The sequence below is a fragment of the Solanum stenotomum genome, chromosome 6 (assembly GCF_019186545.1).
Source record: "Solanum stenotomum isolate F172 chromosome 6, ASM1918654v1, whole genome shotgun sequence".
In the NCBI taxonomy this organism is placed as follows: domain Eukaryota; kingdom Viridiplantae; phylum Streptophyta; class Magnoliopsida; order Solanales; family Solanaceae; genus Solanum; species Solanum stenotomum.
In genome coordinates, this window is record NC_064287.1 from 58,784,424 (window position 1) to 58,793,826 (window position 9,403).

At 35.1% G+C, this 9,403-nt stretch overlaps 1 protein-coding gene and 1 pseudogene across 2 annotated transcripts; one reads left to right on the forward strand and one right to left on the reverse strand.

Annotated features, from left to right (window-relative positions):
* Positions 1 to 598: 598 nt before the first annotated feature.
* Positions 599 to 2,456, forward strand: LOC125867246 (beta-D-glucosyl crocetin beta-1,6-glucosyltransferase-like; annotated as a pseudogene).
* LOC125867247 (uncharacterized) lies at positions 978 to 8,069 on the reverse strand. 2 transcript variants are annotated; one of them, XM_049547673.1, is made up of 5 exons: positions 7,915 to 8,069; positions 6,793 to 7,220; positions 5,642 to 6,431; positions 3,719 to 4,880; positions 978 to 1,068 (listed from the first exon to the last, which is right to left on the reverse strand). In XM_049547673.1, the coding sequence occupies exons 2-4, from the start codon at positions 7,189 to 7,191 to the stop codon at positions 4,765 to 4,767; spliced, it is 1,305 nt and encodes a 434-aa protein (XP_049403630.1). In that variant the 5' UTR covers positions 7,192 to 7,220; positions 7,915 to 8,069; the 3' UTR covers positions 978 to 1,068; positions 3,719 to 4,764. The 2 variants fall into 2 exon arrangements, with proteins under 2 accessions (XP_049403630.1, XP_049403629.1); XM_049547672.1 differs by having other exon boundaries at positions 5,634 to 6,431.
* Positions 8,070 to 9,403: the final 1,334 nt, after the last annotated feature.

Sequence of the window (9,403 nt, forward strand, 5' to 3'; positions counted from 1 at the left end):
ATATTGACATTTTCAATAATTATTTTAAAATGTAGATGTTTTTAATAATTATGTTAGGAAGTTTGACTAGTTTGCTAATTTTCCCTTTCTACTTTACATTTCTAATTAAGAAAATAATCAAAAGAATAATAGTGGGAAAAAGACTTTGATTTATATCCTTAAAAAATAATTCTTAAAGAATGTGTAGTATTTTAACAATTTATTTAATATGGACTAAAGGGAGTGTATTTTTTTAATATAAATTTAGTGTGTACATATATAGATTTTAAATTTTCTAAATACAAGACTAAAGATTCATTTAGTTTAGTGGGCTCAAAATTCATCTTGAAGTTCCAAATTTAAATTTCAAATACTATACTTTTATTTATTCGAACCTTCTTACTAAAAAATCTTGAATCATTCTTCGTTGACATAATTGCTTGGCAATGGAGGGGCAATTTCAATATATTTAAAATCAATTGCTTTCACAATAATTGATAATTCAATATGTTTAAAAGATCTGTGAAAAATTTACGATCAAAGATAGACTTGTTTGAATCTCGAAATTCAAAAAATGTCACATCAAATGGGACAAAGGGAATATATTACTTTATTTAACAAGTGTTACATGAATTAAGACAGAGTGAGTAACATATATTGGACTCGTGCTAGCACGTGCTTCTGTATCTAATAATTCTATAAAGAGCTTTCATTACATAATGACTTCACACACACCAAAGAGAAAAACAACACATAGAGAAGTCATGGCTGTAGAACATGAAACAACAAATTTGAGAGTTCTAATGTTTCCATACTTAGCTTATGGACACTTCACACCTTCCTTGAGCTAGCCAAGAAACTCTCAGATAGAAGCTTTTTCATTGATTTTTGTTCAACTCCAATTAATCTTAATTTCATCAAGAAGAAAATCCCACACAAGTACTCTTGTTCAATTCAGCTAGTGGAATTCCATTTACAAGATTTACCTGAACTTCCTCCTCATTACCACACAACAAATGCCTCCCATTGCATCTTCAATCCACCCTCTACAAAGCCCTCATGATGGTAAAACCACAATTTTACCAAATCCTGAAAGATCAAAAACCTGATGTGTTAGTATTTGATATAATGCAACCATGGGCAGTAAGGGTTGAGTCTAGTCTCAACATCCCAGCAATAAGATATTGTAATGCGAGTGCAGCTACGTGTTGTTATTTTGGCCATTTACAGCTCAAACCAGGGGTGGAATTTCCTTTCACAGCGCTCTATCTAAAGGATTATGAGAAAGAGATAGAGCGTCATATTGAGCTTGAAGTGGTGGAAGAAGGTGAGAGAATCATGCGGCTGAATAGCTCCAGAGCAATAGATGCAAAGAATATAGATTATCTTTCTGAAATAGGACAATCAAACATTCTGCCTACTGGAGTAGTAATTCAAGATCTTGAAGATGCAGGGGATATCGAGGAAACAGAACTCATTAAATGGATAGGGAAGAAAGAGGCGCATTCAACTGTGTATGTTTCATTTGGGAGTGAGTGTGTCTTGACAAAGGAAGAAATGGAAGAGGTTGCTATGGGTTAGACCTTAGCAATGTTCATTTCATATGGGTTGTAAGGTTTCCAAGAGGAGAACAAGTTGTTAACCTTGAAGAGGCACTTCCTCGAGGTTTTCTTGACCGCATTGGAGAAAGAGGGAGGATAGTTGAAGGATGGGTTCCACAGGCAAGAATATTGAAACATGCAAGTATTGGAGCATTTGTAACACACTGTGGTTGGAATTCCACACTTGAAAGCATAGAGTTTGGTGTTCCAATCATAGCTCTGCCTATGAACTTTTGCTCAGATCAGCCTATGAATGCTAGATCGGTTGTGGAGAATGGAATAGCCGTGGAGATCGCGAGAGATGGAAATGGGAAGCTTCATAGAGGTTATATAGCTGAGACTATCAAAGAAGTGATACTTGGCGAAAAAATTGGGGATGATTTGAGGAGGAAGGTGAATAGTCTTGGTGAGAATGTAAGATTGCTAAGAGAAGAACAGATGGATGAAGTTGCTGAGGTGATAAAACAGCTTTGTGAGAAGAATCAGTTCAAAAATGCCTAACATGATGCATTTAAGAGATAACAAAGTGTATCAGCAGTAACAAAGACGGATCTAAAACGAACTCAACTAGTGCAAAAAATAAAATAAAAAATTGTGTGTATGAATGACCTCCCCTGTACCTCTATTTGGAAGTGTTGTTTTTAGCAGTACTTCATATGTCATTTGATGGTGATATGAATAAACTCATTTTGTTTCTCTTTTCCTCCATTTTCAGAAGCCAGATATTTTTGCTTCACTGATTTAGATGTTAAGCCATTAATGTCCACTTTCTCTTACAAAAAACAAAAATAAAGCAGAAAATAGCGAAGAAAAGGTCACTGCTCCTGGTTTCGTCACAAATACTTGTAACATTTTGTTTCTTGAGAGTCGAATTACATGAACTTTAACTAACATTTCACCATACTGATATGAGAAACATTGCAATTTGTGAATATCTAAACTTTAATGAGCTAACCTATTAGTAATAAATTTAGCGTTGGGACTCATAGTCTTGAAACCTTAAAGAGCTTCACCTTAACAAACAATCACACACAGAGACACCTGTATGAATGCACTGATCAAAAGGCAAATTAATAAACTGACATACCTGTGTGAATACACAGATCTCCATACATGCATTATCTTTATTTTCCAATGTTTTTTCCTCCACTACTGAGTCTTGGAGTGACACTAAAGTTGTCTCCGTGGGGTAGATGCCTACTCCATTGAGGTGCGGTCCTTCTCTAGATTTTGCATCTATCAAAAGGACTGCCATTTTGAAGAACCAGATATCTAAATAATTAAGTACTCCCTCTGTCTCTAATTACTTGTCCAATTTTCTTGTTTTACTTGTCCCTTTTGACAAATCAAGAAAGGATAATTTTTTTTTACCTATTATACGCTCAATTAATTAATTTTGAAAAAAGTAGAACTTTTTGAAAATCTTAAATTTTTAATTCATCCACTTCATAATTAATAGGGGTAAAATGGTAAATTCACTATGTCAATAATTGTTTTCTTAATAGGTGTGTCAATTCAAAAGTGGACAAGTAATTAGAGACAGAGAGAGTACTAACATGATATCCCTTTCTTCCCAAAAAGAAAAAAAAGATCAATTTAGTAACTATTAGATGTGTCACTCATTTTAGTAAGAGGATCTCCTTGACCCCTTCCACGAAAAAAAAAGAAGAAGAGAGATCATGTAAGTACTTAATCATTAGATGTGTTGCTCTTCAAAAACAGCAGTCTTTTTTATTTTTTGATAACCGAGAAATCCGCCTGTAACCTGCCCTTTGGACCAATCACAGTCTTCTAAACTCGGTGGATAATGGGCCCGCCCCTCTACCCTTCTCCACTTAAATATCGGGCTTCGCTTTGCATGGTGTGGGGCTTGAACCTGCGACCTAAGCCACTAATCCTCCATCTTTTGCCACTTGAGCTAGGCCTTGGGGGCAACAACAGTCTTTTTGTTGTATCTATTTTACAGATGTACATACATATCCTCTCTTTTACCTCCAAGCTTGAGTTTTGAAATGAAAGTAATTTGGAGCTCTACACCTGCTACGGAAAGAGTTGATGGTAATTGCAAAAAGCATCAATGAACTAAAAACATAAAGTGATCAAACAAATTCTTGCAGAGGATTACAAAAGCAGCAAACCTGCAACAGCATCTTCAAGAACTGATGAACCATGTGTACTTTAGTCCTTCTGAAGACCACAAGCATGACTTTCAACCTCCCAGAGCTACACATGTTTTTCTCACAAAAAGTAATGAAGTTCCAACAAAGGATGAGTAATAGAGCGTAAAGATCACATTAGTTCTCGGTAAAAATCCAAACCTCTTGCATGGAAGCACCCTCCCATAAGAAAAAAAAAGATCAAACAACAAACACACTTATTTTGATAATTTGAAATCTCGGTTTGTAGTTATCAAAAAGCTAGCACTCAAGACAGCAGAAATTAAGGAAACAACGTCCTCATTGAGGGAAATACAAGATTTGGAAGGAATCAAGGTTAATGTTGATATATCTCAGAATGACAAAGTGTCAATCAACTTTGCAGTTGCTATATTACATTTGTCAATGTTTAGTTACAAAGACGTTGATTAAGAGCACAATGAATCATTAAGAAATGATACTTAGAGACAAGAATAACAGTTTAGAGCTGTCACAAGAGGCATACACTTTCATAGATTAATCTTTACCATGGAATTAGCAACCAAAAACTCTGGTATAATTGCTAAGAGAGAGAACCCAATAATTTGATTACACATTTTCATTTTAGTGTGCCTTTGATTTATATTCATCTGGAATACCTCGAGATTCTCCAACTAAATGTAAATGTCTTTTCCTGCTCAGTTGATAAAAAGACTACAACATACCCAATGTAATCCCACAAAGTGGAGTGTTGGGAGGGTAGAGTGTACGGAAGCCTTACCCCTACCTCGGAGGTAGAAAGGTTGTTTCTGATAGACCCTCGGCTCAAGAAAAAACTCCGTTGATAAAAAGGAAACAATTCTTTCTGTATGTACAATATGCAATCAGAGGATCCATAAACATAGATACAGGATATTATAAGACCTTATACACAAATAGTTGCATTTGATTGCTTTACTTTTCAGGAAAAAACATGCCAATGTTGAAGTTATCTAGACAAAACAAATCATGAAGCTTTATAGTAATAACAACAAAAGCCATGAATTGTCTTATCTGTGGACAGTTGTTGTAGGAGTCCTCCATATAATGCCACGAGAGGTGCTGCAAATGCAAGCATCATCTTTTGACTTTTGGAGGCAAAGGATGTATACATCCAACTGTTGCCCTGGAAAATTCACATGCTTATGAATAATACGCTTTGGGAAATGAATATGCACCCAACAAGAAAACCAAAGAAATTGATAATTAAAATCCACATTATGACGACATTATGAAAAATTAAGCACCAAGATCTATATTTGAGATAGCATCTGCCGAAGTAGGAAACTTAGTTTACATCATACTGATGTTTATTACTTCATCATGATATACTCACAATCTAAAATTTAATCGTCCTCACTGCATGCTTCAATTTTTACATAGTAAAAAACAAAAGAAATCTACTTGAGGAAAATATCTGAGACTAGATAAAGACTAAGCTTAGATAGTTTAAGTCCGCCTTCAGTACCTTGAACAGCGGGTCTTTTTTTGTCTTATCACTTACAGTTGACATCTCCATACAAGGACTAGTGTTGATGGTCACATAGTGAAAAATGTTCCTAGCAGCTTTAATGATTATCATCGTAAAATATCAGAGGTTCTTCATGAATAATACAACATGATTGTTTTCTCTCTTTTACAAGGTTCATAAAGAAATGCATTCGAAAAAGATAGAAGTTTATTTCTTTCCAAGAATATAAGGCATGATAACATAGTTACAATTGCTCAACTGTCTACAGCAATGGAGGTAAACAACAAAGTCAAAAATATCAACAAAACACCTATTCTCATGCTTGTTACAATGTCATCCAAGGCGAAACGTGGATGAGATCCAACCAATGAAAAGAAAGGTGAGAGGCAGAAATAAAAATCAACTGACATGAGTACCAGTTCCAGCAGAAATTAAAGTCTTCAGCTCTGCTAAATGTTCATCATTTGAAATATGGAGCGAGATGCGAAGATTAGTTAACAATGCTTCTTGGTCCCAACTTAAAGGACCGGACGCATACAATGCCTCTAAAGTGCAGCGATAAGCATGTAACTCCAAACTATGAATACTTGCTGCTATTTTCACTGGTGAAGAAAGAGAGTGTCTTTCCTCCTTATCTGCAGAATCATAAAAAGACTCTGCATCACTGCAAAGAAGCTCAGTTCCTTGACAATAGACTTCTTCTGGGGATAAGTTGGAAATTTTTTCGTTGATACTACAGCTACCAACGGAACAGGCATCACTAGATTCTGTACTTCTGGTAAGGAAATAGCCAACAGAATCACTTCTTTTGGTTTGCTCCAATGCACAATATCCATCAGATGCATCGTTCAATGAGTCATGCACATACTTCTCAGCCATTATATTCTCTTTGCACTTGGCATTAACATTGACCTGTCCCTTTAAGGCAGCTGGGACCACCCTCCGTCTCTTAAAAGCTCTCTCAGTTGCCGCTAAATCCTGAATGTTTCTAGATGTTTCATTTTTAGAGAAGGCAACTTGGGATACCCTATTCAGCAATAACGAAGAGCTAATATGAGACTTCCGCAACTCAGTACACTCCTGAGAAGCTAAATGATCATCCCCAGCATGAAATCTACTCCTTGCACTAAAAGATAGGACCTTGCTCACCTTTTTAGAAGGTTTTAAAGCTGATAGTTGGTCAGATCTTCTACACAGTTCAGATCCCTATAAGAAGAAACAAACATATAGTCAACAAACACAAACTAAACAACTCAGACCAATACCGAAAGATGATAATGAAGAACCAAACAACAATACGAATCAAGAAAAAATGAAAAGAAGATAGTGGAACACAAAATTAAAAAAAAGGAAAAATCCTCAAAATAAAGAGAGAAAAGACCAAATATAAATGCGAAATTCTATTAGACACAACACACCCAAGAAGATTGGAAAAAAAGGAGGAATGCTAAACTTCTTCTATCATTCTACATCTGCAAACAAAAATCTAAGAATGCAAATGAAAAGTAAAAGGAGAGAATAGCATAAGGTCTTGGGAAATGGAGAGGGAGGGAGACTACAAACTCACCTTCCTTATCAAGTCCCGTTCCTCATCTTGCCAACATTGTACCACTCTCGTGTTTGATCTGTGCACACAAAGCTCCTTCAGGCATCCAGTCTGGCGTACCAAATAGTAGTCACTATCCAGAACCTTCACAATTGTAGCCATCTTCCAAGATGATTCGTCAAATACCTCCACAACCTGACCAGTTTCCTGATTTTCCAAACCCTCCACACATGGTGTACAAGATCTGATATTCTTTCTTGACACCCTCTCAGTCCTCCCCTTACTTTCCATTCCAGGATAGTAATCATACCTTACAGTGTACATATGCTCATTATCAGAGAGAATCTCTGCACGACGCTGCAATGCAGGTGACTGCTTCATGTTCATTACCTCAACTTTGCTTCCCCTTTTAAACCTCATGATTTGTAACTCAGCTCAAACCCGATAACCTGGTAATTTCAAAAGCACATTATAACACAACACAAGACTTTGTACTACAAAACCATAACAACATCAAAACTTCCCAAAACTTGGTAGAGATACATTCTATCAAGAACGAAAAGGATATTATCATCAGTAATCTCAAGATATACATGAAAAGACAAAATCTTTACATCAATACCCAAACAATTAATCGAATTAAAACTTAATTGATTCAATAGAAAAACCCCCACAAAATGATATATACACAAAAGTATGATTATCTATAAAGTACTCAATCGTCGAAACTGATTGCTAGCACAAAATTAACAAGGTCTGAGTATATGATCTCACACATACATACACACACACACCAAAACAAAAAGGAATCTTTAAAAAAATATTGCAACCTTAACAAAAATAACATAAATGCTGAAGTACCTAAATAAAATTCATAAAATCATAACAAAATGATTCTTTTGATAAGAAAAAAAAATCTAAAAAAAGATAGAAAACTTGCATAGGCACTGAGCAAAATACATAAACAAACTTCTGAGAAAAGCAAAAAAAAAATCTGAAAAAAATAATTAAAACCCAATTAATTGATTTCAACAAATGATCGAAACATCCACATAAATCTCAATAATCAAAACAAAAATTAAAACGAAATGATAAAATAATTCTGTTTACAAGAAAATCGTAAATATGGATCAAATTACGTACGTTTTTCTGAAAATTGAAGAAATGCTTCAACTTATGAAGTCGCCGATCGCAAATTGGATTGTTCCCTTGAAGGAATCGAAAGAATTTTTCGGATTTGAGTTAAATTGGATTTGTGTTCTAGGGTTTGGTTTTGGGGAAAAAGAAATATTTAAGAAAAAAAAAACAAAATATATATTACGTAGAGAGGGGTATTATTGGGAAAAAAAATGATGATTTGCTTCAAAAACTCGATCCACCAGAAAAAAAAAGTCCCATTATGCCCTATTATTAACCATAAAATTTAACAATGCCACAACTTATGCCGAGCAAGATAAAATTTTTAATTTCAAAGATTAAAAAACCTTTTAAACTTATGTTGAATAAGAATACTACAATTTGCAAATTTTCAATAGATGAAGAATGTGTATAAAAAATAATTACATGAAATACAAGGGGGCAAAAATTAAATACAATTTCGTTTGAGGAGAATACCTTAGATTTAGCCAATAAGAAATTGTGGTACTAATTGACTCGTATTGTCACAATCCAAAAGTCGAGGTCATAATGACACACACCCCAAGAACTCCAAAATGGTGTGTAAGGTGAAAGAACTAATACATACGAGACACCCGAAGGAAAGTCAGGCCACAAATGATAGAAAACAATAAAGAATTTCAAAACCTGGTAGCATAAGTGTGAAGTGCATGCATCTAATACAATTCTAGAATCTGAAATCTAGCTCAAGTCTTCGAAATGAAAGTTATAGACTTCTAATGATGGATGGAGACTAATGGCGATCCGGAAAGCAGGGTCTCACCATAACTCCGAAAAAGATAAATCAGTTGGATCCAATCAACCACTACAAGGATCACCTTAACTAGGATCTACATCAAAGTGATAATAGAAGTAGGGGGTGAGTACAACCCACATGTACTCATTAAGTTAGACCGACTAAGCATAAGCAACTAATCAGGCTAGGAAATAAACTATGAAATGCTTATACCTGCATGCAGAAAAGTCCCATTTCGACATCGGTGCCGCCAATTTATGTAATAACAATGAATAAAGTAAACACACGAGGGTACAAATAATACTCAAATCAACATATAAGCAAGTTACACAACACAACAAGTTGACCAATGCGATGCAAAGAATTGATGAAATGATGGGATGATGTGGTGGTACCAAGGTCGTCACACAACCTGTCATATACACCTTGTCGAGCCTCTAGCTTCTAGACGAGTACCCATGAGAGACTCGCAGTTCATATACCAATCTCAATGTCTCATCAACTTGCCACCTCAGCGTGATCAAGGATATAAGTAAGATGTCACATTTTTTTTTCTCAAAAAGATAGTATTTCTCCACTTTCTCATATTCCCATGCACAATGATATGTTGAATGAGGATGAATGCATCACAACACAAAGACATAATCAATTCGTCAAGGATCTTTTTCATTTTAAGATGATCAAACATTAACTCAAGCTCCTAACCCATGCATCTCAATA

What these genes read in the sequence shown, in the direction of transcription:
- LOC125867247 (XM_049547672.1), bottom strand. Translation starts at nt 7,191, where the DNA reads ATGAGGTTTAAAAGGGGAAGCAAAGTTGAGGTAATGAACATGAAGCAG. An exon ending in AACGGGACTTGATAAGGAAG is followed by an intron (nt 6,432 to 6,792) that starts GTGAGTTTGTAG and finishes TTCTTCTTATAG; the next exon opens with GGATCTGAACTGTGTAGAAG. An exon ending in CTGCTGGAACTGGTACTCAT is followed by an intron (nt 4,881 to 5,633) that starts GTCAGTTGATTT and finishes TGAATTTTCCAG; the next exon opens with GGCAACAGTTGGATGTATAC.